Source organism: Embiotoca jacksoni, unplaced genomic scaffold (assembly GCF_022577435.1).
Source record: "Embiotoca jacksoni isolate LCO1_2020_lvr unplaced genomic scaffold, fEmbJac1.0.p SCAF_18, whole genome shotgun sequence".
Taxonomy (NCBI): Eukaryota; Metazoa; Chordata; class Actinopteri; family Embiotocidae; genus Embiotoca; species Embiotoca jacksoni.
In genome coordinates this window covers 6,720,047-6,746,726 of record NW_027185318.1, presented here as the reverse complement: position 1 = coordinate 6,746,726, position 26,680 = coordinate 6,720,047, and the positions used below count along the sequence as shown (strand labels likewise).

Genomic DNA, 26,680 nt, shown 5'->3' with positions numbered 1-26,680 from the left:
TGACATGACGTCTTTATTGACACTTTTTTTTTGGCAGAACAAAAACACAAACAAAGGTGTGATACTAAAAACTCAGAAGCAAAAAAAAAAAAAAAAAAAAAAGAAGAATTTCATTGAGTAAAAGCCATATTTTCAGAGTATGGATGATAATGTAAAAGGGATCGTTGAAAATTGAATAAATCAGCATGCATGAGAATGATTCAGGAGGTTGTAACATTTTATGATGGGCCTGATGGCAGAACTGAATAAAACCAACGATTCTCCAGCAACACATTATGCCCTCATAGCATTTTCACCCTGTTTTTCATCTTCCTCTCAGACGGGGCAAGTGTACGCTCATGCGTAAACACACAGACCTTTGAAGTGGCCCTCTGTCACCACATGGCAAATCCCCCTAGTGTGATCCCTCTGTCAATTTGGCCACAGGACCGACACCGGTAGGCTGCCTACGGCTCTGTCTGTTCTTACATTATGGAAACCAGTATATTAGTAGACTCAGCAGACTTTGGAGGCCAGTGATTACGGTGTCTTTATCTCTGCTACGTCTTAATCACACATGCTCTCTGGACTGCGTTGACTGATCTGTGCACCCGTCTTGGGTCACCGTCCTGTAACTTTGCCTAATGCTCGTTCTCCTGCTTCCCCTGTTAATCTCATAGGATTGTGGGGAACGTCCATCTGTGCAGTCGTCAGCGCCACTCTCCTGTCCTGGAGCGGCTTTATCCTGGTCTGTCAGGTGAGCGAAGACTGTGGCTTCTCTCTTGGCATTCACCGCGTGCCTTAATTGTATTGAAATTAAATCAAGGTCCACTGTGAACACAAAGAGCTCAAACCCGAAACTTCCAAAACGTTTGCGGCTACTTTTCATATTCTGGTCAGATCGGGTCACTTACCATGCTTTTAATACTTTCCCTCCTTTCTGTTCTTGTTCTCAAGCCATTTTGCACATTTTGCTGTAAACACTATCACTTTCTCAGTCTTAAAGGAGCATCATACTTGTGTATTACTTCAGTCCATCGGTTGACTTTCTCATTCCCCTCTCCTCACCTGTGATCTCTCATCCCTGTGGGCTCAGAGGCGGCTATGCGGTCCTTTCACACGTCAAAGTACATCGCATGCTAATCCCACACTAACGTGCATCCTCCCTTTTGCAATGAAAACGCGTTTTCTACACAGACAATACAGAAAAGAAAGAAAGAAAGGAAAAAAAAAAAAAAGACATACGATACAAACCGATGACATTGTGGTTCCTCTGTTTGAACAGTCCACAGTGTGTAAATTCATGCTCAGGTTTGTCAAGGAGCACGAAAGGGTTACCAGCAACAAAATGTGACAAAAATAAATTTACATCTGGTGAACATCAAAGCAGGATTCACACCATTACGACTGTATACGCGTACTAGGACACATCATTAAAAAAAGCACCACGGAGAGAGGAGAGCGCAGAGAAACGGAGTGAGATAGAGCGAGCGAGCAAGGCTACCTTTGTTGCACCATAAAGACAGCAGCAGCCCAGCTACCTGATTGCTACCATTCCTGCAGACCATCTTCCCCCCTCAGAGCAAAACAAAGGATGACGGCTAGATATTTATGAGAACACACTGCGATGCATCGCTATGCCTGATCCTCACCACAGCACTGCCTCCACTGTTCCTGGTTAGGAGCTCGGTACGCTTTAACCAGACCAAGCAGTTCTTCATTACAGTTGGTAAAGCTGTGTCGTTATCTCCCCCTTCCCCTCCCTCCCTCTCTCCCTCCCACTCTCCATCTCTTCTGTACTGTGTTTTCTCTCTCTCTCTCTCTCTCTCTCTCTCTCTCTGTGTGTGCACTCTGCGCATGTAACTATAGCCATGTACAGACTGGAAAACAGGATCTAAATAACAACAATCTCCAGCCTGTGATTAATAATATGCAAATAAATGAATTTAGCATGCTAATGTTTGGCACAAAGCAAAAACACGAGGACACATTTTTGCTTCTTTGCCATTACGAAAGAGTCTCACGAAAAACTGCTGGTGTTACACCTGAAATCCCTCTTTTTTGTTTTTTCTTTTTTTTTAAACTTGACCACTGTGCTTAATTCCTTTCTATTTAACCCTGTAGAATATTACTGGAGCACAAACAGAACACGTTTTTTTTTTTTTTTTTTCTCAGATCAAATATATCCTTCCTCTCTAAAGATGAGGCAAAAAAAATAGCAGAGAAGCTGCGGAGTATTTCCTCCTTCAGGTCCTCGGTCTTGGTTTTGTTATTGTTGTTGCTGTAGTTGTAGCTGTGACTGCGCAGCTCCATCCTGTGAAGGTCCTTGTGGGTTTAGAAGAGCAGGGGTGCAGGCACACGGGGTGGGAGGGGGGGGTGGTGGTGGTGGGATGGCGGACAAGGGGGCTGAAGGGACGGGAGGCAGGCAGGTGTCACGCATGCAGTCGGGGGAGAGAGGAGAGGGTAGCAGGAAAAAAAAAAAAAAAAAAAAAAAATCAGCTAAATTCTACCCAGGCACCACCATCAGAAAAAAAAAAAAAAAATCCATTTGGATCTGCTCAAGACAAAACCAAAAAGGAAGACAAAAAAAAAAAAAAAAGCCCAAAATGTAAAATATACATATATAAGCCAGGTAGGTATATATGTATAAGGATCCAAGGGAGAAAGAGGAGAAGGAGAGAGATAAGGGATGGACGGACGAGGAGGAACAGGCAACTGGCTCACACACAGACACACTGCGCCGAGGCGAAGGCACGGGCTTCAATTTATGCTTTCTGGTCGACACCACCCCCCACCTCACACACACACACACACACACACACACGCACACAAACACACATGCAGACACACACACACACACACACACACACACACACACACACACATACATATAGAGCGTCCCGCCCCTATCTGCCCCTGTCCCTGTCCTGTCCCGTACTGGATGCGTGGCCCAGCTGATCAGTGCAGAGGGATTAGCCAACAGGGCCAGCTGGCAGGGATTACACAGGCAAAGTGGGGGGAGGTGTGTGTGTGTGTGTGGGGGGGGGGGGGGATAGGAAGGGGGGGGTGAAGGGTGAGGAGGGTAGGCCTAATACTCGGTGGTGGGGGGGAGGGGATGGGAGGCCTTGTCTTGTCCTGCACACACACACACACACACACACACATACATGTAGATGTGCACGGAGACACAAATTTGCCCAGATATACAGCACACACACATTTAATGCAGATGCACACACACACACACACAGAACGCACCAGTGCCCGGACACAATATGAAATGCTTACAAATATGACTTTGCGATGAGTGCGTGAGCTGCAGCGCCGTAGACTGCAGGGGGTAGCCGGCCAGCAACCTCTCTCCTGGCGAGCCACGACGACCGACCGCACGGTGTTGATAAATGTATGTAAATGTGGCAGAGGCAGCAGGGGATGGGTGGAGGAGGGGGGCCGGGGGAGGGAGGGAGGGAGAGAGGGAGGGAGGGCGGCAGGGAGGGAAGGAGGGAACCCCACGGGAGAGCGAGGCTAGGCTGACAATGCAAGGCTTTGACCCTTGACCCTCCTTCGCTCCATCATCCGCGGCCATCAGCTGATCCCAGGAAATGGACAGCCACACTAACACTCCTCCCCCCTCCCCCCCCCATTCTCCTCTTCTCTTTCTCCCCACTCAAACTCTCACTCACGTGCACACGCACACGCACACACACACACACACACTCGTCCACTAACAGCTCTGAATCTACCAGGGACCACCTCACCTCTCTCTTTTTTTTTTTTTTTTTTTTTTTTTTTTTGCGTGTATTACCAATCCTTTTCCATCTCTCGCTTCCTCCAGCACTCCATTGCTCTTTCCCCGTCTCATGCCTCACTTCACCACTTAGCTCATCCCGATATCCCCGCTCCTAACCTTTCTCATTATTTTGAAATGTGTCGACATCTTCAACTGTCACATCTATGCAGAGAGATCCGTCCTGTTTGAGTATATATATTTTTTTATGTGTTCATGTTTTGACTTATCCCATTGTATTCTACTTTTTTTTTTTTTTTTTTTTTTCTTATAATGGCTGTCACTCTGAGTTTCACCATTTTTTTTCTCGAACTGTTTAGACCTATGCCACACTGTTGTCATATTTGATCTCCAGTGCTACATGTCGCAGCTAAAGAAATTGTAGATATATTTTTTCAAATAAAACAAATTTCTATCTATATAGTAATACATTTAAAAACACCGCTACAATTTTTTTTTAACGATAATGAACACTCAAAAAGACACGATGTACAAATACTGGCTGTTGAGCTGATTACAAATCACAGTTGCTGCAATGCTTTCTATGTTCAGTGCACGTTGATTGGGATTTACTTATGTTTCGTCGCAATCAGAAGTAATAATATAGTTTCAAGTGATCCTGGAAGTGAGAATCGTACGGTTTGGGTCACTGGGATATTTGTCAGGAATTTCCAAAACCGTGCAGGCTAAAACGGCTGAATGTCTCCACGGTAGCAATTTGACACACATTTACTTCCCACCCTTTGATCTCCATTTTTACCAAAAGCGTAAAATATCTGTTTTAAATATCACACGGAATTACATACTCTGATGGAATAAAATGTCCTAGAATTTGATAGATCATTTTTTATGGAAAATACGATCTGTCTCTAGTGTGTGACACTGAATCTGCACGAATTGCCAGATATATAGGAATAATTCACAAGACACGTTCAATTCGAATTAGCTGCGTCAAGCGTTATTTTGCGAAACGCTAAATGTTAAAAGTTTTTTGCAGACTGTCGACATCAGTTGAGGTTACAGTAAAACAGACACTCACAAGACCCCAAACACACACAAATGCATGCATAAACATGCAGGCGCAACACGGATGTACACACACACACACACACACACACACACACACACACACACACACACACACACACACACACACACAGACACACAGAGGCAGAGATAGAGGGTTTCCTGTAAAATCAAAGAGACGTTTTGTGGGGTCTTGCAGGCAGAAAACAATGTCAGTGTTTTATATTTAACGTATAGAATCAAACTTGGTTGATGTGTGACAAATATGACATTAGTTTACATCTGTTTCCATGAAATGCACAATACTGTTGCAGCGTAGCTCCGGGGTGGAACGATACGAGACAGCTTGGCCTTCCATTTGTGAGGGCTGGAGAGATGGATTTTTATTTTTTTTTACAATTGAATCTGAAGTGAAGGTGGCTTAAATTGAGGCATGAACAAAAAAAATAATTATATTTTGCTTTGTTTTGTTTTTTTGGAATACAATTTTCTAATTTGTGTCAAATATTTTTTATGTCTATTTCTTGGTGAAAGTTTGAACTTTATTTTTGTGGGCATAAATTAAATGCCACACATTTCATGCGTACTGTACTGGGTCTATGTTTTTATCAGGCATGTTTACCCCGGCGAATGTCGGCATGACAATACAAAGGAGATTTGCAACTGCATTTTGATGTCCTACCACCCCGTCCTCCATTTTAAAAGCTTGTACGTGTGAGGATGAGAGCGGGCAAACAGGCATGCAACCCTAACCAGCAGACAGCGAGGAAGATCACAGAGAGCCAAGCATCCAATTTTTATCATACAGAGAAATACAAGGAGAAAGAAGCAAGCAAGAGATTATACAAAGAGACAAGCCGGGAGAGACAGACAGGCAGGAAGACAGAGAGAGACAGGCTGGGACAAATAGGCAGTGCTCTTCCCTAGTTTGGTAATCTGATGGAGAGATTAGCAAGCAGGCAGCATTTGGGTCGGATTATCGAGTCATTAGAAAAGACTGGTGCTCCAGAGCCTCTCTCATGTGTTAATGTGGCTTTACAGGTCCTCAGCGCAGTCTGCGCAGATTGTCTAGTTTGTGTTGAGAGTACATACAGTAGATAGTTTGTCAATATGCAAATAGGCCACATAAACCCCACGGATTGATTTGTTGCATGAAGTGTTATTTTATGTACCACATGAAATACATTCATGTTTATGACTTCTGTTCTAATTATTCAAAATATTTTGATTATGTTAAGTCGTTTTAAAAATTCACCTTGGAGAATTTTTTTTAACTTTGTTTTTCGCACGTCTATTTCGGTTTTGGAGGTTGCACATTGCATCAGAATTACGGCTTCATGTTTACATCAGGAGAATTGCACTTTTTCTTTGGTTTAAAAAAAAAAAATTCATCAAAAAATTTGCAATTCATCATTGGAATTTATTTTTATGTAACAACAGCACGACATCATATTTTCATTGAAAACTTTATTTATTTATTTTTTTTGACAAACATATACGATCATCCCAGTTTTCTACAAAGACATAATTCTGGCCTGGAGGTCTGTGAACCGAAGTCTATGAGCGAATGCATCCTCACTGTCCTTAAGTGCATTTCTAGATAAGCTGAAGCATTTAGCACCGCAGGTCAGCGGGGAGCACAGAGGTATATGGCCTTCGAGCACTTGCAAATCATACAGACATGATGTTCAGTGATGACGGGATTTAAACAGGATCAGGAAGAAGCCAGAGAGCTTACGAGTGTGTGGGTGTCCATGCAGGGAAATACACGTATTTACAGTAGGTTATGTGGATTTTGGGTATTTGCTCTGTAAATATCAGTGGCGATACACGCAGCTCAGCAGTGCGTGTGTGCGTTTTGTTGTGTCAGGGGTGGGGTGGGGGGATAGCCGGCCTGTTCATTGACAGCTGATCAATGTTGCTGACACTCTCTGTGTCAGTTGTGCTGATTTGGTCCGGTGACTGCAATATCAGTTTCAATTTAACTAAAGTAGGCAATGGAGCCCGTGACGAGGGTGTTTTGTTTTGTTTTGTTGCGTGTGCGCACGGTTTGTAATATTTAAATATACATTATCATGTCAGCAGGAAGCCTTTTTTTCTTAATGGTCAAACAGTTCTTCAATGAGCTTGTAACTTTACCTCCAGGTCGACCGAATGCACGTTCAGTCACTCTCACGCAAACTCTCAATATCTAATCTGTGTTCCCAAAAACCTTCCCTTTCGCTGCTGCCTCTGCATACTCCATGCCCCAGTTCCCCACCCCCATCCCTTTTTGTCAAATAAATAGCTATGTGACCTACTTCCCATTTTGCACCATTTTTCTCATGTTCAGATATTATTGTTTGAACATGAGTGATTTGCTTTGGGGCATACCGTATCAAAGAAAACACAGTGTACAGTATATAATATGGGGTGCACTGTACTGTAAAGGCTAATGAATGAAATGTGTGTGTGTGTTTTTTTTTTTAAATATGGTCACATTAACATCAGCAGTGGCAGGTTTTTTTTTCGGATTGCAACTTAGTGTTGTTGCAGCGTGGCAGCTTCTTTTAATACACATTATGATCTTTTTTTTATAAAAGCTTTTGTTTTTAAAATTGCCCTTGTATGATTTGTAATTAAAATACATGGTTCACGTATTTTCTGATTAACGCACACAATAATACTCACAGCCCTCATAATAACAGGATGTCTTTGTGATGGTCATAGACTGGGGAAATAAGGTAAATCAATTTTGCAGCCTAGTTAAGCAGAAAGCACAGTGGTAATTTTCAGTAATAAGCATGGCTAATTCATTGGACCACATTGCATTTAGAACCCAGAAAGGTCTGCACTAGTTGGCACCCAGTATTATGTTTGGACTCGAGGTGAGTTTTTAAAAGCTTGTCATGATGAAAGGGATCTTATGGCAAAGGAATCCAAAATGTCACATGTTGGCCGATTATATTACACAGTTTCATGACCTAGGAGTCCTTCAGTAACTTACTTTGTATGACACCACTTTTATTTCTCTATGATTTCAGTCAGCAAACAACTTTTTCCTGTTTTGCATATTTCATTTCAGCTAATATGATTAGTCATAATTTGTATGTATTCATGAACAACGCTTCGTCTGATCCCCGTTACAAATTGCATGAGGATTATCACGTTTATCAATATTTCTTGTATTTCTAGTTCAGCCCTTTATAAGTACATGCTTAACATTTGCATAGGTGTCTGTGTGCGTGCGTTTTTGTGACTTTACATACATATTTATATAATGTGTGTGTGCCACTGTGTGTCTCAGTGTATCAGATCAAGGCTCCCTCCTGCCTTTTCCTAGCCATGGAGAGATGGCACGGGAGACCACACTGACCCTGATTTATTGGGATCAGAATCCACATGACAGCAATTAATTTACATCCATTAACTACATCGCTCGCTCTCTCCTCCTTGCTCTCTGCATGTGGACATTTTGCAGTTTGAACATTCTTCGTTGTTCCCCTCACTCTCAGACTTTTCCCTTTCTCAGCATGTTCTCTACCCTTTAATCATTCACTCTCACTCCGCCAGTCACTCCTGCATCGCCCTGCTCGTGCACCGGGATTCCATATTCCTAATCCATTTAGAGGACCTTTAGCATCCCGTCCTACCTCATGTATTAAAGACTGCTACATGAATAATAATATCATCAAGTTCGTATTACGTGTGTGTTTGTGTTCGAGGGAGGTGTGTGTGTGTGTGTGTGTGTGTGTGTGTGTGTGTGTGTGTGTGCGTGTGTGTGTGTGTGTGTGTGTGTCTCCGTCTCCCTTGGAGGATTGAGGAACCTCCGGTATGCTGGGAATCATGTGAATAATCCCTATAAATAATCATTACATTACACGTGTGCCTTCGTTTTAATAAATGAGCCGACATTGTGTGATCAGATGGAAATTAAACAGTGCTCAACAAATTGGCTGATTATGATTACACAAGGAATTTGACATTAACATTATAAACTCAGCATCTTTTGATCACTTCGGTATCCTCCATGCTGTTTTATCATTAAAGTGTCCAACTCATGCAGGTTCTCGTGCTCAAGGGGTCTTTCTCTCTTCCCCTTATATGAAGACCCTTTATGACTGGCCTACATCTCCTTACCTCTCACTCTCCTTTTCTACCAGTATCTGTCTGCCAAATGCTTTTTCTTGGCCTTTCAACTCAAGACAGGAGACTTTGCTGGAGGGGGAATTTGCCATTTATTTCCAGAGACAAAAAAAAAAAAAAAATAGAAAGGGGCTTTAGTGTTTTGTATCTTTCCCCCCTTTTTTTTGTCTTCATTCTCTCTTTTTGTCTTCGTTCTCTCCGCGTCTTTGCTCTCTGCACCATTGTGGCGTCTCTTCATCCAACTCGGGCCTCCGTGCCTTCACTCTATCCTCGGGGTGAGAGGACCAGAGGAGCACGGCTAGCTAAATGTACTGGGGGTTGGGTGACTGGGAAAGGTAGAGGATGAATTTTTCAGACTCTCGTCTAATTTCATTGTACATATGAATTGAACGAGCATTCTCACGCAATCATATAAACATGTTAACATGCACGCAGCAACTCTTTATACAAAATGCACACTTGAATAGCCATATATTACCGCATGCTCATACGATACAAGCAAGAATTTCCTTTCAGCGTAGTGCGTGTGCAAAAGTTGACAGTTCTTGCCTAATTCCAAATTTATTCTGAAGGGAGAGACAATGAAAAAAAATCCTTTGCTTGCATCTCTTAACCAGTATAGCTCGGGGACAGGTTCTACCAGTATCTGTTTAAGGATTGGCTGAGAATGTAGTGCGGGAGGGAAAAGTTGCAGTTGGCAGCAGGCAGAAAGACACTGCAAAGGGAGCGGGGGTTCACAATAAAGGATTTTAAACCAAAGCCTCTTTGGTAAAGAGGAGGGAGGGAGGAAGGGAGGAAAGAATGGGGCTGTGGGGGTGGTGGATATATGCAGGATGACACAAGGTCCAGATTAACCCTAATCTCAGGCCTGGTGGTTTAGGTGAGGCTGAGGGACTGAGGGAAGCTATCCCGTGCCAGGTGGTCATGAGGAGGTTAAAACTGGGAGAGGGTGGGGGGCACGGGGAGCATGAGGATGGGACAGGGTGTTGCTAGGGAAGACAGGAAGAGAGCGAGAGAGGAAGAGAAGCAAGTGCAATGAGGTATTTTGATATCTCTGCTTCCAGTGTGCTTTATTCGGATAGAAGTAAAACCAACAATCCAAAATGACTGACCAAAAACAGAAACAGAGGAGATGTTATGGATTGAAGTTGGGTGAGGTGGAGGGGTATGGGGGGGGTGTTAACACAGCTAACAGAACAGCAGGGACTGTGACGGTGGCTGCAGGGCGATTGGGTGGTTGGTGCATGGTGACAGTGGCACATGCCCTGGTGCATAGGATTAGAGGGACACTCAGTAATCTGCTGTTTAGGCTGTATGTAGGGCAAGAGTAGCTTAGCCGAGCCACTCTTAGCATGGGTGGAGCGCCAAGGCGAGAGGGAGAGGAAGTGGACTGGTGTTACATAGCTGCACTCAGCTCGCTTCAAATCCCCCCTCCTTGGTTTCTCTGCGTTTATCTTTCCGCTCCCTCTGCCAGTATCTCTCTCAGTATCAAAAGTTCTAACAGCCATGAATTCATAAAAATGCAATAATTAATGTGCAAAAGAGAAAAATGATTAAAAAAAAAAAAGGACGAGAAGAAAAAAGTCAGAGAAATTTAGCAAATCACTTTAAAATTGAGATGAGGTGGAAATATTTCAATTATGTCAATATTTCTGTCAAAGAATTTGTGTAAAAGGAAACGTATCTAATTCAACAAATACATACAATGAATATAACTTAAACAATGATGTGCCTAAAAAAAAACAACCAAAAAACAACTTGAAGCTGAAGTAAATGGTCCAAAAGATGCATGTAGGACACCTTAGTTACAATTGAAAAATACATACACTTGGAGTACAATTAAGACCATGCGATTTCCCCAGCTACAGAACTGTATACGCAACCGAAAAGAAGGCCTCAACAGAGGCATGACATTTTGTCACAAACACCCAACACAGATCCAGTTTTCCAAAGAGTGCAGGGTGGTTTATGAGAAGAACCAAATAATAATAACTGCAGCTGAAAAAGTAGTTATAGCTGAAAATATTAACGATCCCTGTAATGCCATATAAAGTATTAAGTTGTAAGAGCTCTCCAGATTTACAACGTAAGCACAGCTTACACTACAAATGTTTTACAATGAACCAAAAATCACTGAACAAATTCAATCTAATTATTTGAACCACTGAAACGATATGCTACATGCCTCCAAAGAGAGACCGCAAATTGGCAGGCTATCTCCTCAGAAGCACAGGCGCATCCCGACCGAGTATACAGTGTACAGACTCCGGGACTGTCAGACGAGAAGAATACACAAGCAACGAGTGCATATACAGTGGGTAATCACTGTTCAACGGAAAAGGTTGAGACAGAGATGCACTTCCTCGTTCACTCTGAAAAGTTCTCACAGTTGAACTCAAAGCTGACAGAACACACTTCACAGAAATTCAGGTTCATCTGTCACAACAAGAATATATATAGTATTTATTATTCATCAACAACAATACTTCTTTACTTCTACCGTTTTTTTTTTTTTTTTTTTTCTCTCCTTTGAACACATATTGTTCCTAGATTTGAAACTATTCTTTTGATTAATCGATTACTCAATAACTTGATCTGCCAGTGAGAGTTTAAGCAAAAAGGCCAAAAAATGTTGTTCAAGCTTTTAAAACTTGAATGTGTTTCTAACTGTCTTTGTCTTGTAATGCTGGTAATATGAATATCTTTTGCTTTTGGATTTCTGGTCAGACAAAACAAGACATTTAGGGGAACTAAGTTGGACATTATCTCTATTTTCTGACATCTTTTTGACAAAACACATGAATGTTGACAGTAATCTGCAAATAAGTCAGTAATTAAAATAATAGTAGTTGCAGGCGTTATGGGTAATATTCTCTAGACTTTGCCAGATCATTTATAATTGGGTTTATGGTTACTGACTTTGTTCTTCGTGTCAGTAAAGTTCACTAAAATGAGGGAGAAGAGGGGAGAGAGAGGATGTTACATTACAAGGCCACCTGATTTAACATAATGCGGCCTCTGCAGATTGTGTATTTACTTTCCTGTTGGAATCAACTGAAATATACAACAAACATCTTGGAGAAGTACCACCATGCAATCTCCCCGTCAGTCTTTCATGTCATTCAAACAAGCCCCCATCTCTTCTCTCCATTTTCCAATGAGCCAAGTGATTTATGTCAAGTGAAGTCAAGCATGGGCCAGCATATGAATCAAAATTTGTCAAGTTCGCTTTTTCCCACTCTGGTCTATGAATTGATACGGCTTACTTTTGAATATGAATCCCCAGAGAGCGCCACGTTGCTTTTAACTGACTGTAGCTTCAGCAGAGCAATCAAACCCTTTGTTTTTTCACACCATCCCACAATCCCACCTGCTTCGGCGAGACGATGGAGGGCCCTTTGAAAACAACGAGGCGGCATGATTTATTATTCTAATTAGGCGAAGTGAGACTTTAGCAAAGCCACAATTACACTAAATCGCCAAAACAGTTTTCTGGTTGGCTGGCTCCTGTTCTGTTCAGATGTTAATCAGACCCAGCTATTGAGTTGAGGTGCAAACTGCTTGTGAGTCACACTATTGCTTGGTGATATCTTCCATAAACACGCAAACAATCAAACAAACAAATGCGGGGGTCCTGTATTGAATTACAAATAAGGATTTTGCCTTATTGAATAAAATTGCATTACTGCCATCAAAACTGCCATCGTCTGGCTCTGCAACCATTTCCCATGCAAAAGATAGGGCTTGACATGCAGTGACACCCAGTTAAAGTCTACTGCAGTGTTTAATTCCAGGTCATTTCATAATCTCTTTGATACTCACTCACATCTGCACATCTCTTCGCTCTCACTCGCTGACAATCAAACAGCTGCAGGCTGGCATGTCGCTAAATCCTCCGCTACAACACACAAACCACACACCAACATATGCAATCACCCACCACATTCACGCACATGCACTACAAGTGCCCATTAGAGAGCATGCACACACCGGTGCACACAGTCTCACGCGCACATGCCCATACATGCACACAAGCACCCAGGCGCAAACGAGTCCAAGCGCATCCATACACACTCCTCTACAAACTACTGCACAAAAATCTTGCTTTTTCTCACCCCAGATATTCCTCTAAATTACAAGTAAAGCATTCCTCCACCACAGCATACAGCCGGGAATCAGGAAAACAGTTTTATTGAGCGTTGGTTAGAGAAACGTATGCATGTACGTGGAGAAAATTAACACACAACATGAGCTTTCTATATGTACAGTATGTAGTTCCCGTCCATCCATGTGGTTCTGTTCACCTCCCCTTCCCTCTTCTGCATCCCCGCGCCCCCTCCCCAAGACACCCCAATCATCCTGCATCAACAGGCATGTGAACCCGGTGTTCGGTTCATCTTTTTCTATCGCTCGCTCACCCTCTGCCTTCTCTATTTTCATCTGTGTGCTTCCACTCTCCTAGCTTTCGGGTAATTACCTGGCATTTGCATTGCAAAGTCCCCTGTGCCGCCCTCAGCTCCTCCGCAGGTGATTGAGCTTCATTTCCCCAGCAGATAAGAGAGAGAGAAAAAGGAAGAGAGAAGAAGAGAGGAAGGAAAGGAGGATTGCAGCAGGGTGTGATGTTATTCTGGCTTGCAGGATAGAGGAACAATGCCCTAAATTCTTTGTTACTCTCATCATCTGGCTCAGAGCACACACAAGAATGTTTTAAGTTCCCACACGTAGATAATCATCGACATTGCTATCACATCGCTCAGTCTGACTGTAGTAGAAGTAGAAGTAAAAATCAGAACGCAGTAAAATCTGCTTCCTGACTGGTGCAGGCCTGCGACTCTTGAGTGGCTTTTTTAGGTCGATAGTCTAAATAGTTTTGTGGGATTTGCCTTTATTTGATCAATTAAGGTGCATTTCAGCATGCCAACCGTGGCTGTTACAGCCACTTTGTGTTTTCCGCTATAGGCCACAGTGATTCTTAGTGACTCTTGTTTAGGGTAAACTAGTGATTTACTTCATGCATTAAACAGTTTAGTCTGTAAAACATCAGAAAATAGTGAAATACATCTCTTACAGTTTCCCAAGAGTCCACAGTCGTGTCCCAAAATGCCTTGTTTGGATCAACCAGCAGTCTCAATGCAAAAGAAATTCAGTTTACAAAAACAGGCAGAATTCTTACTCCAAAAATAACTTAAATAATTAATAAATTTTGTTTTAATGTTGTGACTGATTTTCTATCACTTGTTTGAACACTGCTCATTTCTCTGTCTCTCTTTTGTCCATATTACATGTAGCCTATATCAGCTTCTGATCCAAGACATCAACATTCAGCGATGCAGTTCTCGGATGATTAATATGACTTGCTTGGAAATTTTAGATTAGGAACTTGAATCTTTCTGCAAATCTTAACGTCATGAACGGCACCTCCTGACATGATGAATGTCCCTTAATGCTGTTTTACCTCACGCCTCAGGTGTTGCTACATATACGCACAGGATACTTTTTTCTTCTTTTTTTTTTGTCAGCGTAAAAGAGAAAGAGGCATTCAGTAGCGTGGAGCAAATATATCAAATGATGTCAGAATATGAACCTGTGATTTGGTCAGTATTGTTGTGTTCACAGGAGCGTTACCATTGTTTTATTTACAGACGCTCTTTAATATATAAAACATGATGCAGAGCCGTTTCGTAGGCTATTAACAGTGGAGTCCTCAAGCTGTTACTCCTTCCCGTTAACCCCGACCAACACATTCCTTGGTGCAAAATGAACCACAAAGGGAAACCTAACCATACTACACAGCCATATTCCAACCTGGTCCTACCAGAAGCACCTCCCACAGAATGAGGGCTGATAATTGGGCGAGTGCTCATTTGCATGCTGAACACCGCGGATATTTATTTAAATTTAATTTCGTTCCCGCACACGGTGCTCTGCAGGCTTTTGTGCCAAAGTCATATTAACCCCTTGACTAGTTAATATGCAGTGCACGACGTTGCCCACGCACGATGAATATTCATATCGATGGCCGTCTCTCTCTCTCTCTCTCTCTCTCTCTCTCTCTCTCTCTCTCCACCCCATCCGTGCGTCGCCTCGTGCGCCGCCGCGGAAGACGTAAGAGGACGTAAAGAGCGCGTGAGCATGGAGGCATCCCGGAAGACGCTGCCGTCCTCCTCTCAGTTGTTTCCCCAAACACAAACACGCACCTTGGGGCTCCTTCTAGTTTACGCGTCGCTCGCTGTGGCTGATACGATGACAGATAAGACTCAGCTGCCGAGCAAAGACCGCGCTCTGAGAGGAAGGGAGGAGAAAATGGTCGTGGCAGGTAAATAACAGGCGAGGCGGGGGTGGGGGGGGCAAAGTTTGTAAAGCGGTGGGAGTTTGCGCAGCAGGACACCTGGTGAACTGTTCCGCGCTGGTGCCCAAGTAATGACAGCAAGCAGGCACATTATTCAGACATATAATAAGTGCAGCGGAATTTAATAATGCAAAGTTGTTATTGAGTTATGAAACAATTCCAGAGCAGACGTATATTTTGGACTGAAGTGACACGGGGATTAAAATGACAGCTGCAGCAAACGTAAAAGACTTCCTTCCAAACATCTGTCGGCTCTTAAGCTTATCAGATTTTGTATGGCATCACGGGCTGGAGCCATGTTCTGCTCCATCAGCAAAAATGTCTACCGGTTTGATTTGAAGTGAGTTCTCCCGGCAGAAATGTACTCCGCGACCACGAGCGATTCAGTTCTGCAGAAAACGGGCAGCAAACCGACACAGTTTCGTTTTCTTTTTACGCTCTGTTCGCCCTCGACGTCACCTCGACACGAGTGTCTGAAGTTTAGTTTGGACAGATCCACCTGAACATTTCAATTGACGACTGCGTGGTCCGTGTGCGCCTGATCTACCGTACTTGTCACTTTCCACCGTTTGAGGTTCGCGTACCAGGATCAGGTCGTATTTGTCATAAAAATGCAACCGCTGCCATTTTTCACAGGTTGCCGAGTGCGACGCGTTCAGTGAAGAGGCCGTCACCGACAGCTGGGACCGAAGTGGATGCGGCGTCGTCGTGCTTCGTTTCTGTTGCGTCAAGAGGCAATTGAGAACTTTTAGAACAGTTGACTTTCTCCGTCACAGTTTTGATGAGACAGAAATACAAAATGGACATTTTTGCTAGAGTTTTTAAAATCTTGCTTGGTGATAAGTAAACTTTTTGTATTTCAAAACTCTCCCGAGCATCTCGTATCCATAGAGCCCGGGGTTGGAACATTTTGGCCTTGCGGTTTTGCAGCCGTTACTGATGGGATGTTTTTTTTTCACAGCCAATAGCTTGGCTTTAAAGGGTTAACCTTTCAAACAAAGCGTGCCCGGGTACCGTCTACTGTGATACTGTTTAACTTGTTGAGTGTATTTTTGTGGTTCAGTGTCTGGACAGTCATGAAATCTTTGAGGCCACCACAAAAATCTTGCAGTAAAAGCCTTTTAGTATATATGTTGAGAATGTTTTATAAATTGTTATCGATTAAATTAAATCAGGATAAAACAAATCTGTTTGGATCAAACTCAACTCTCGGCACTCAGAAAATATGTTCACACATTTTTTTTTCCCCCCCGTTTTGCCTGTTTCGGTACGTGAAGTGAACACATTTTACCCCTTTTTTGTAACTGTTTGGGATTTTATTCTTACGATATATCGCCCGGTCAAACGTCATCAAACTCGTCTCAGCTTGTCCTCTCCTTTCATTCAGCTTTTTTTTTTACCACAGAGGTAGCAGTTTACCACAGAGGAGAAACGTGGTGCGATCTGAACCTGGTCCCTCTCATCACTTACTCAGAGTAGCATCCACAAAGTGCATTGTGGGAGCTGGGTGTAGGAGGAATTGGTGCCGCAGCGTCCAGGGTCCCATCTGGGCATTATGCGCATGAAGGCTCCGCCCCGTCGTAAGTTCCTTCTCCGTCTGTCGAAGCAGCTCGGAGACACCGCATGGCAGAAATCTGTTCCTCCCCTTTCACCGTGGGGGTGGGGTGGGGGGGGCAGTTTAGACGGGGACGGGGTTGTTCGAGTGTGTGCATGTATGTGTTTGAAAAACCGGTTTCTGGGTTTGTTGGTGTGGGCTAGTTAGCATGAGTGATTTAAGGATGGCAAGAACTGTCTCCACATGTGTCCTGTGCAGTCCCAGTCTTGTGTGTGCGCGCGCGAGCTCTCTACAATGAAGATCACAAATTTTTAAAAGTTGCTTCAAGCCCCGCAGCCTCTTTAAAGAAGCTCCTTGTGCAGACGTCCTGTTGTCCTGCGCTGCCTCCCTCGCTCCAGTCTGTATAATGTACTCCGTGACCTTGGCGAGAATGATCCAGTGGCAGATTGCTACATGGTAGGGGCACAGTGGCTATTATTTTGAGTCGGTGCAGGATAGACTGCCAATATTTCTTCTAAACAGGATGGGGGAGGTCAGCTGACCAAAATCAATCTCTGTTACATGTTTCATCATAACTCTTGAAAGCAGGTTCACAGCGAAGATATATTTCTGGCATTATTTCTCTGTTATTTTCTCGGCTTTCTCCAGATGCCCTTGGGTTTTTTTTTTTTTTTTTTGGCATTGGAGAGAGCTTAGAGGGGAAGGAAAAAGTATGTATGCGAGTGAGAACGCATGCAAATTAGGTATACAAACATGACATAATTAAATGAGAGATTTGATCATGGGCAGCGCTGTGCCTCACTGATTACGACTGGTACCTCAGCGCGGGAATGTAACCTGAAGCCAATGAAGTTTGCTTGTTCTCGCTGTGTTTTCTTGTGAGGTTTCCCTCTGGTGATCTTGTTCCTATCCCACAGTCAGGTAGATGAATTGGGGACCCTGAATAGCGCACCATGCATCTTGCCCAGTGCACTCAGGGTCAGACTCTAGCCCGCTGTGACACACGCTCCATACAAAATGGATGGATTTGCTCTCGTATATCTGCAGAGGGAGAGGGAGCCGGTAAATTTCCCTTCTACTCTTCAGTTAAAAACAAGATGCCTTTATTCATTTTTGCTCACCGGTCGGATGCTGCTCCGTTCTTTTCCCATCAAGTCAGCTTTTGAGATGGACTTTATGAGCAGGCCCCAACAGGATGTGCCTCCATCTTGCTGGAAGGAGATAATGGAGCTGGTGCTATAGTAGATAGTCTTCGCCATAGCAACTGTTTCCGTTGCTAGGATACAATACGTATGGAATGCATGACTGCCTCGAAAGTTGTGCTCTTCAGAGTCTGGACAGTTTTCCCACCCGAGACAGCGGCAGCTTTAAACATGCACAATACCAAGTTGGGTTGATTATTTAGAGGCCACAGGCAGCATCATTGTCTTCACTTACCTCGTACTGTTCTTAGAAATGGACCACCTCCCACCATTCTTGCCTTTTTCCTCCCCCTCCCCTCCTCTGCCCCACTCTTTCTCGCCCCTGCCCATCCTCCCATACAGCAGAGGGTAGTTGGCACCAGTATAAAGCATCAGCCGCCTCTGACGACTCGTGCCTGACTCCCTGCCAACCTGTGTGAAGCTAGAAAGAGGAAGAGGGAGGGAAGGGGAAGAGGAAAAGAGAGAGAGAGAGAATGGATTTTTTTTTTTTTTTTTTTTGGAAGGAAATAAACAGAGCAGCCTGGAAATCGACCTTCCATCACCAGTTTTGGCATCCAGGGAAAGTACCTCTCCCGTGTCTCTGTGTGAGGAGGCAGCCGCGCTTGGACGTCAGTTGTTACGGGTGAGAAACACGGGACCACGGGTAGAAATGAAGGGTAACAAAGACTAAATACCCGCCGAAACAAGTCAAACTGGACGCTATTATCCGCTAAGCAACAGATTGTTGTGCCCTTGACTGGTGGTAACCTTGATTCAAGCAGAGTGGTAGGGCGTCGGGTCCGATGTTTTGGTACCGATCCAGCCGCCTACAAGCGCCATGCAAAAAGCAACAAAAGGTGACCAAAGTATTCCGCTTCATTCCCGCTGTACTGTATAGCGTGCACTGCGCTTTTCAGATATCCTTGAAAACAAAGACGCACAAAAGAAATTACGCCCATATCTCATCCAAGTTGGGAAAAAAAATCCTTTTCATGAGTCCTTCCCCCATATTCAGCCTGTTTTCTTCTTTTGTAGACTCAGTCAGTCACCCTCCCTGCTTGTTTTTTTTTTTGCCGTCCTCTATTCTTTCTTTTGCTGGCGTAGTGAGGCAGCATAGTGAGTGTATTCAGCCACTTCTTTCTCTGTGCCTGTGTGTGTTAGATGGGGTAATTCTGGCAGAATGGGGTGTGGGCGCTGGTCTGGCAGGGGTGGGGGGGGGGGGGTGGGGGGGGATGCTGGACTAGGCACAGTGAAAGGAGCCAGCCTGGCACCGTCTGGACCTCTGCCAGATGCTCAATGGGAGAAATAGCCCACTGCAGAGGTTGGTGCGCGAGCGATTGTCAGGCTGATTGTGTGCACGCAGGCAGCCGTGCGCGTGTTCGCGAGAGGAGAGTGAAGGATGATGGGAAAAGGGGGTGTGAGGAAGAGAGCGCAAAGCGAAGATGGAGAGCAGGTGAGAGAGAGAGGGGAGGGCGGGGCGCTTTGGCTCGGAGTTGGCTTCTCTGGACAGTGCTGTGTCGGCATGTTCTTGGCCATCTTCGCTTTTACCTCCTCTCTTTTTTTGTTTGTTTATTTGTTTATTTGTTTGCTTGCTTGCTTGTTTGTTTGTTTTCCCTGTGTTCTCTCTTGGATGAAGTGCTTGGTCTTTTTATATGGCGCCCAAAGGCATGGTGGTCTGAAAGCCAAAAGAATCCTTCAGTGCCTCTCTGCTACCGTCATCTGTTGCTTCTCAGTGGCTATTTACTCCTTTTATTGTTTTGGCAGGCTGCTCTCCCCTCCTCCCACTTCTCCTCCTCCTCTATCGCACACTTGTCTCCCTCTCACTCTCTCGTTTTCTCTCTCTCTCTCTGTCTCTCTCTCTCTCTGTCATTTGGCAACTTCAGTACTTTTTATCGCCGTGGCCAGAAATGGAGGACAAGAGGGCGAGTGCGAGCAGAGGATCGAGACAATACGAATTCGAAGAAAAAGGATGAAGATTTCCACCTCCGGTCACCCCCAGAAACCGAGAACATTTAGCCGGCACGGTCACTGACACAGATACACTTTGATTGCAGCTGACTGTGCCCGTGAACACGACCCCACAGTGCCAAACAACCTGCTGCTAAAAGACAGAACTGTCGCACAACAGGAGGGCAGGAAGAGACTGCCTGAGGGCAGCCAGGCCCTCTGTGACATTTTGTGTTTCCGCAATCTGTTACTGCACAGAGAAACCAAACAGTTTTGTTAAATATCAAGAAGTGCCCATACACACCAAGACGTGCATTATCAGCTCAAGTGCTGTGGTGCTTGTTTTGCTGCCTGTTTTCTTCAAAACATTTCATCTTTGTGGTCCCAGCATGTGCAACACTGTTTCTTTTCAGTGCTGCCGCACTGTCGGGCTTCATAATAATCTCTTTACATCTGAAATAAACTGCAGGTAGCTGTTGGTGTTTGGCCTTTTGTTATAGTTAGAGATCAACCCAGGCCTATCTAGGAAATGAACTATTATGTCCGTATCAGATTAGTAATTGTTTGTATTCAGGTCAATGTCACACATAACATCTCTGAGCAGCCAGAGAGTAATCACACAGTGAACTGAGAGCAAGCATCCATTATTGGTATCTGCCTAAGCTCTTAGTGTACCCTGTGGCCTGTTTATCTGTAGACTAATATTAGTGGTTGCAGTACAAACCAGCCTTGCTTAGCGGAGATTTACACGCTAAGTCACCTCAGTCTTCTTAAACCCTAATCCTCCTCACACATCTGTGGGCCACGCACACACACACACACACACACTTCCTTTTTAGCCCTCTAATTCCACGCAGCACATTTGGCAGCAGAGCGCCACCTCTCAGCCCTCCAGTTTGCTTTACTTATTGGGTATTTTTACTTCCGAGGCTCTAATCTGTGGGTGAGGTTACACAGGTGGATGCCCCTGAACTGTTGTCATCAGTTTGCTTTGTGGGCACCCAGCGGTGCCACGCTGAACACCAAATATACTCACATCCAACATACAGCGGGGCAAGACAGAGATCAGAAAATAACTGCTTCCTTGCGTGTCATTATGGATATTGAGGAGAGGACAGCAGGGTTAGAATGGCGGTCAAAGCTGTGTAATCCCTTAACTGTCTTCCTGCACAGAAGCCTCTGACGCTGATCCGCTGGCCTGGGTCAGCCTTTAACGAAGTGAGGACCTACAAGGCCGACTTAAAGCTGCTAATGGACCTCTTTTCTTGCATGCTGTGATTTGTACTGTTGCAAAACCACAGTATGATCTGATACAATACTTTGCACACTGCTTCCCTTCACAGACAAGCATGCAGTCAATGGGAATCCCACAGTGGAGCCTTTTCCAGAAGGCATGGAGACCATTATGTTTGGTGAGACTGCACAATCACACTTAAAAAAAAAATCAGAAATAACCCAATATGGAAGGCTCTGTCACCAGTTTGTGGTTGGTAACACATTTTGGTGAAATATGAAACACAGAGGCACTAATTATTGTTTGTGTGCTGTGCGTATGTCCAGGAATGGGCTGCTTCTGGGGAGCCGAGAGGCTTTTCTGGCGCCTTTCAGGAGTCTTCTCCACACAAGTGGGCTACGCCGGCGGCTTTACACCCAACCCCACCTACCACGAGGTCTGCTCAGGTACTGCACTTTGCACATTTTAGTGTATTTATACCTCACGCACTTTGATTTATATTAACCAATCATGCTACCTTCCTGTGATGAAGTGAAGTTGCCTGGCAGGACATTTCGTCGTGAGATCAGTCGAGGGCCAGGAGACCAAAAAAAAAAGCAAGGCATAAAAGAAAAAGATAGAGTTGGAAAGGTTGTTTTAAGTACAGCTCTCATGCTCTTGCTCCTTCCCTTCATCTGCAGTCAACTACTCAGAATGCACTGCTCCAGATGGGCTGCACCCCCCATCCCCACCCCCCCATGACCTACTTGTAAGGATTGGGCTCTGTACTGTGCTGTACTGCGGTGTTTTTTTTTTGTTTTTTTTTTCGCCAACAGAGGTTACTCTGTATGAAGCGCCGTAAATGGGCTTTTTTCCCTGAAAATATGATTTGGCGAACATGATGCTGGAGACACAAGCGTGAATTCTGTGTGTTTGCCATGTAAGACGTTGAAAATGTTTGACGACCTGTCTGGGTCTCTGAATTTGTCTCTTTTCATTTTCCTCATTGCGACAATCAAATAGATTTATGTAGGGGGTTGATGTATAATTCAAATGAAGATGTCGAGGCTATGTCTTACTGTGTGTCCCTCTCTTGTGATTGAGGAGTCATGAGTTGTTAGTTTGGGGGCTTTCTCCATTTCTCGGGGTACATCATTGCAGGCAGGCATGGAGTCTAGGTGCAGACACAGCATGAGGGACATGGAGAGGAGGGGAACCATGCTCTGGGCTCGGCTGGCAGATTTTCTGAGCAGAGCTCTTCACAGGATTTCTCTTTCAATCTGTCTGCCTCCCAGTCCGTCTCTCTGTCAGCTCCCCAGCAACAAGATGGCCAGCTATGGAGGAAGATGGAGATGGAGACAGATGACAGAAAAAGAGAGAGTGAGTGCAAGTGAGGGAACGCCAGGTAAAATAAACTTTACAGGGGGAAAGGAAATTTGAGAAAAAAGTGTGAAAAAGAATGGTTACCTGTCCATCGGCTGAGAGGGTGCAGGCGTCGCTCCAGTGGCCATGACGGAGCAGAACACTGCGACGGCATGAGACCGAGGAGCTGTCAGCACAGTCAGGGCAGGACGGATGGACGGACGGACGGACGGACAGGAAGACGTGGTTGACGGAACTGTCAGAAGACCGGGGAAGGATAGAGGGACAGGCAGATAGGCGGATGGTCTGACAGTCTGATAGGAGAGGTGTCGGTGCAGTCAAATTTGTTATGGGAGGACAGATGAATACAGACAGCTGAGAGTGAAGAGAAGATGATATAATTACCAGTTAGCATATTAAATCTTATCTTATTCGCAATAAAAGTCCATATTGCAAGACAGAATCGATGCTTTTCTGCTTTACGGTGCAGCATTAAAATATATTCACTCCTCAAACCATAACAACAAAATAGGGTGCTGATCTTGTCAGTCTTAAAAAAAAAACCTTTATGATTGTTCCAAAAATATCTCCAGCCAGTTTTCTGCTCTGCCAAAGTTTAGGCAGCTGACTATTGGTAAAATTAAGCAAAATATTGAGGTCAAGGGCGCACGAAGCGCAGTTTCCTTTGATAAAGTGCTATCATCTATCTGACTAGCCATTGTGATGTTTGCTCCACACTACTTCTGCGTTTTCTGCTTGGGCTGAAATTATGTAGACATCTATAACGGGGGTTTCAAATGGTTTCAAGTAATAATCACCACCATAATACAAAATGGTTTTATCATAAATGATTCAGCCGTGCAATACTTTAATTATACAATTTTACAGTAACTAGTTTTACAGTCATTTACTCAATTAATGTGAGCAATGGTGGGAAGGTGAGTTGTGTTTCATTGCAGAATATTGGACTTTTCCACAAGGCCATTGTGTTTACGTTGTGTCACTCAAAATGACTTCACTATTATGTACGTTACTGAAATGGAACAATAAATTGTGCCTTTTATTTATTTAAAAATGTTGTTTTGCTTCATGTTGTTTTCACTCTGATCGATCACTCGCTACACGCCATGTGGCCCTCGTGCGATATTTCTGGGGCTCTAATGTGAAATCTTTGAAGATGCATGCTTCAGCAGTTGTGTATCTCCAAAGCTAACACATGTAGCCACTGCAGGTACATCCCCTTAACACAAAAGTATAAACTTTAGAGATGACAATAATTACATCTATGACTGTTGCTTGTTGGCTAAGTGTCACTAAAGGGAATTTTAAGCTTTTGAACAGGTGTCCGATGCTGTGTCACTTATTACTGTTTTCAACACCAAGGAGCAATTAAACCAAAAAAGAGCATGTTGGTTTGTGAGGTCATAATTACCCAGAAGGCCATTCATCCTGCTGAAGGGTGCTTCAGCCGAAAATCGAGTCTGTTGCAGCTTTAGTGGTGACAGTCTTCATCACCCATCAGCCCTTAGCCACCTCCGTACGGGTCAGGCCTGGAGAGTCACGGCACATAGTCACCCTTTTTTTTTTTTTTTCTTTTTTCAACAGGTCTTGACAGCTACTTTAGCTGCAATTGAATTTTCTGCTTTCCACTATTCTTATTGACTTTCCTGCACAGTGACTGCCAGGTGACAGCTCCACTTACTGCTGCGTCTGAGCGAAACAAAATGCATGCAGTCCAATAAATAAAGAGTTTCTTTACATGATACAATTTTATATATGCTATTGTTTATTTATTGTCTTTTTTTTTTTTGGCGAATGGATCCAGCAAAAACAGACTATTTGTTGTGAAATATCGATGACAGACTGTTTATATCCTCTGAGGTGACGTCTTCCATGTTCACTTGGCTTGAGATGATCCTTTGAGCTTGCTGCAGAGTGTCATTTAGAGACAGTTGGTCTCAGACCAGATGCATGAATTTGGCATCACGTCTCCTATTGTCTGCCATGCACCTGATACATCTATCTATGCTGGCATGTTTGTGTGTGCATGTATACTGTATGTGCGTGTGCGCACCCAGGCATGGCTCCTACTAATGCAGTCCCATGCTAACCTCTGTATTTACGTTTAGAAAAGGTATATGTTTGCGATGAGGTGTATGAGAACGACTTTGCTGCTACCAGTGCGTGTGCCTGTACTAATGCGCCTACATGCGTGACCTTAAGCAGACCCCAGTTTGAGAATGACTGCAGGCAGCTTGTTGAAGCTTTGGGGTCCTGGCAGCTGCAGACAGGAGCGAGTGTCTGTGTACTTTTGGCAACCTCCACTATAAGCTCCAACCTTTACTGTGCCTTCTCTCTCTCTCTCTCTGTCACTCTCTCTCTTCCTCTCCCATTGTGCCATGAGCAATAACACAGCTCTGCATGGATTCAACCTGAATGTCTTCTACCTGTGGCCACATGCACTCAATGACACGTACAGCCGGACCGCAAGCATGTGATTCATGTTCTCTATTCATGTTCTCGCTTTTGCAACAGACAATTGCTCGGTGCTTAACAATTGTTATGTCCAGTTTTTTTTGTGATTAAAATGCAGGGGGGGGGATGAAGAGGATGAGGAACCAATGAAGGGAACATCATCCTAACGCATGTCATCCCTCATTTTGTTTGATTAATGCACGTTTGTGATTCTCCTTCAGGTCTGACGGGTCATACCGAGATGGTGAGGGTGGTCTTCTCTCCTCAAGACATCAGCCTTGAGAAGCTGCTCAAGTGCTTTTGGGAGAGCCACGATCCTACACAAGGTAGAGGTGCACACATGCACTCGCGCACACAAACCTCCAACAAGACCTGTCCCAAGGGGCACAGGGTGTATTAGAGCAGAAGGATGATGCCCAGACGTGTGCCTGCGTGTGCGTTGTGGTGGGGGGAGGTCTCATGGGTGCAAGTCAACGCCAGACAGTGTTAATGTGTCTGAGATCCAGCCATCCATGGAGAGACACACCAGTGTGGTGCACGTTCGAGCCCCAATTGCAAAAAAAAAAAAAAAGACTCGCTGAGCATGTGCATGGCATGTACATGGCATGTACTTCCTCCAATATCAACCAGCCTTTTGTCATCCGCTTCATGAACGGGCTTCTGACTGACGCAATGATGATACTAAATTTGGTCTTTTCTAGGTTGAATGATGTCTGTGGATTTTCTGTTTCATTGTGCTCGCTGCGTTCCATAGGTGGGTTCAGTTCCCCAGCGGCAGAAGTGAAGTTGTCAATCACGGGAGGCTGGTGAATTTTCTAAAACTTTGCTGTGATGGTGATTCATCTAATTAATTGAAATGGCTGGCTTGTGATCCATATTGCTACAATACGTACTCTGTGCAGCGTGCCACATATGTGCCACCCGCCCACGCACGCAGTGTCGACAAGAACCCCCTCCCCCACAAGCCATCTCTCCATCTCTTCAAGTCTTTTGCTTTCTTGTCTTGTGTGCTCACTGGAGGAGGTGATGTAAGAACATTCATGCACCAGGAGGACACGCTGTGTGTGTGTGTGTGTGTGTGTGTGTGTGTGTGTGTGTGTGTGTGTGTGTGTGCGCGAGAGAGAGAAAGGACATGCGTAGAGGTACTCAGCTCACTCATAGGGAGGGGCATGACAACTTGGGAAGGGATGGATCAAAGATTCATAGGCCCGACCTTCAGCCTTAAAACAGGCCAGTGCGCGTACACACACACACACACACACACACACACACACACACACTCTCAATGACGCTGCCCCACAACAGTTCTGTCATCCCCTTTGCATCTGTCAAGTCATGATTGTTCTCTTGCACACTGTGTGACCTAAATACACAAAAATGTCCGCCATGTTTGTGCATCTACCACAACTACCCCGATAAACGCATGCACAACCTGGCCGACCAGCTGGTTTTCTACATTCTTCACGCTTGACTTTGACTTGTTCGGCTCGTGCTGGGTTTGTAAAACGAGGCAGGGGACGAAGGAGTATTGAAGTTCATCGGCGAACCCCATCGTCCCGATCAGACGAGATTCTTCCTCTGTTCACCGTAGCCAAGGGCAGAGACACGTCTTACTACGGGCAAAGGCACAGGCAGAGTCGAGCCGACACGCCACGGGGCAAAGGCAGTGAGGCCAAAAGAG

At 44.5% G+C, this 26,680-nt stretch overlaps 1 protein-coding gene across 8 annotated transcripts in view; it reads left to right on the top strand.

The window, feature by feature from the left end:
* The first annotated feature begins 718 nt into the window (after positions 1 to 718).
* Positions 719 to 26,680, top strand: part of msrab (methionine sulfoxide reductase Ab) — a 46,883-nt gene continuing 20,921 nt past the window's right edge. The window contains exons 1-6 of one of the 8 annotated variants that reach the window (XM_069152423.1): positions 15,154 to 15,233; positions 16,672 to 16,846; positions 19,886 to 21,167; positions 21,293 to 21,361; positions 21,510 to 21,629; positions 25,221 to 25,325. In XM_069152423.1, coding sequence (XP_069008524.1) covers positions 21,343 to 21,361; positions 21,510 to 21,629; positions 25,221 to 25,325 — 244 coding nt within the window. In that variant the 5' untranslated portion in view covers positions 15,154 to 15,233; positions 16,672 to 16,846; positions 19,886 to 21,167; positions 21,293 to 21,342. Of the gene's footprint in view, positions 737 to 15,017; positions 15,234 to 16,671; positions 16,847 to 18,564; positions 18,646 to 18,768; positions 18,860 to 19,263; positions 19,456 to 19,885; positions 21,168 to 21,292; positions 21,362 to 21,509; positions 21,630 to 25,220; positions 25,326 to 26,680 lie in introns of those variants that run through there. The other 7 variants (XM_069152420.1, XM_069152425.1, XM_069152419.1 and 4 more) reach the window with 7 other exon arrangements.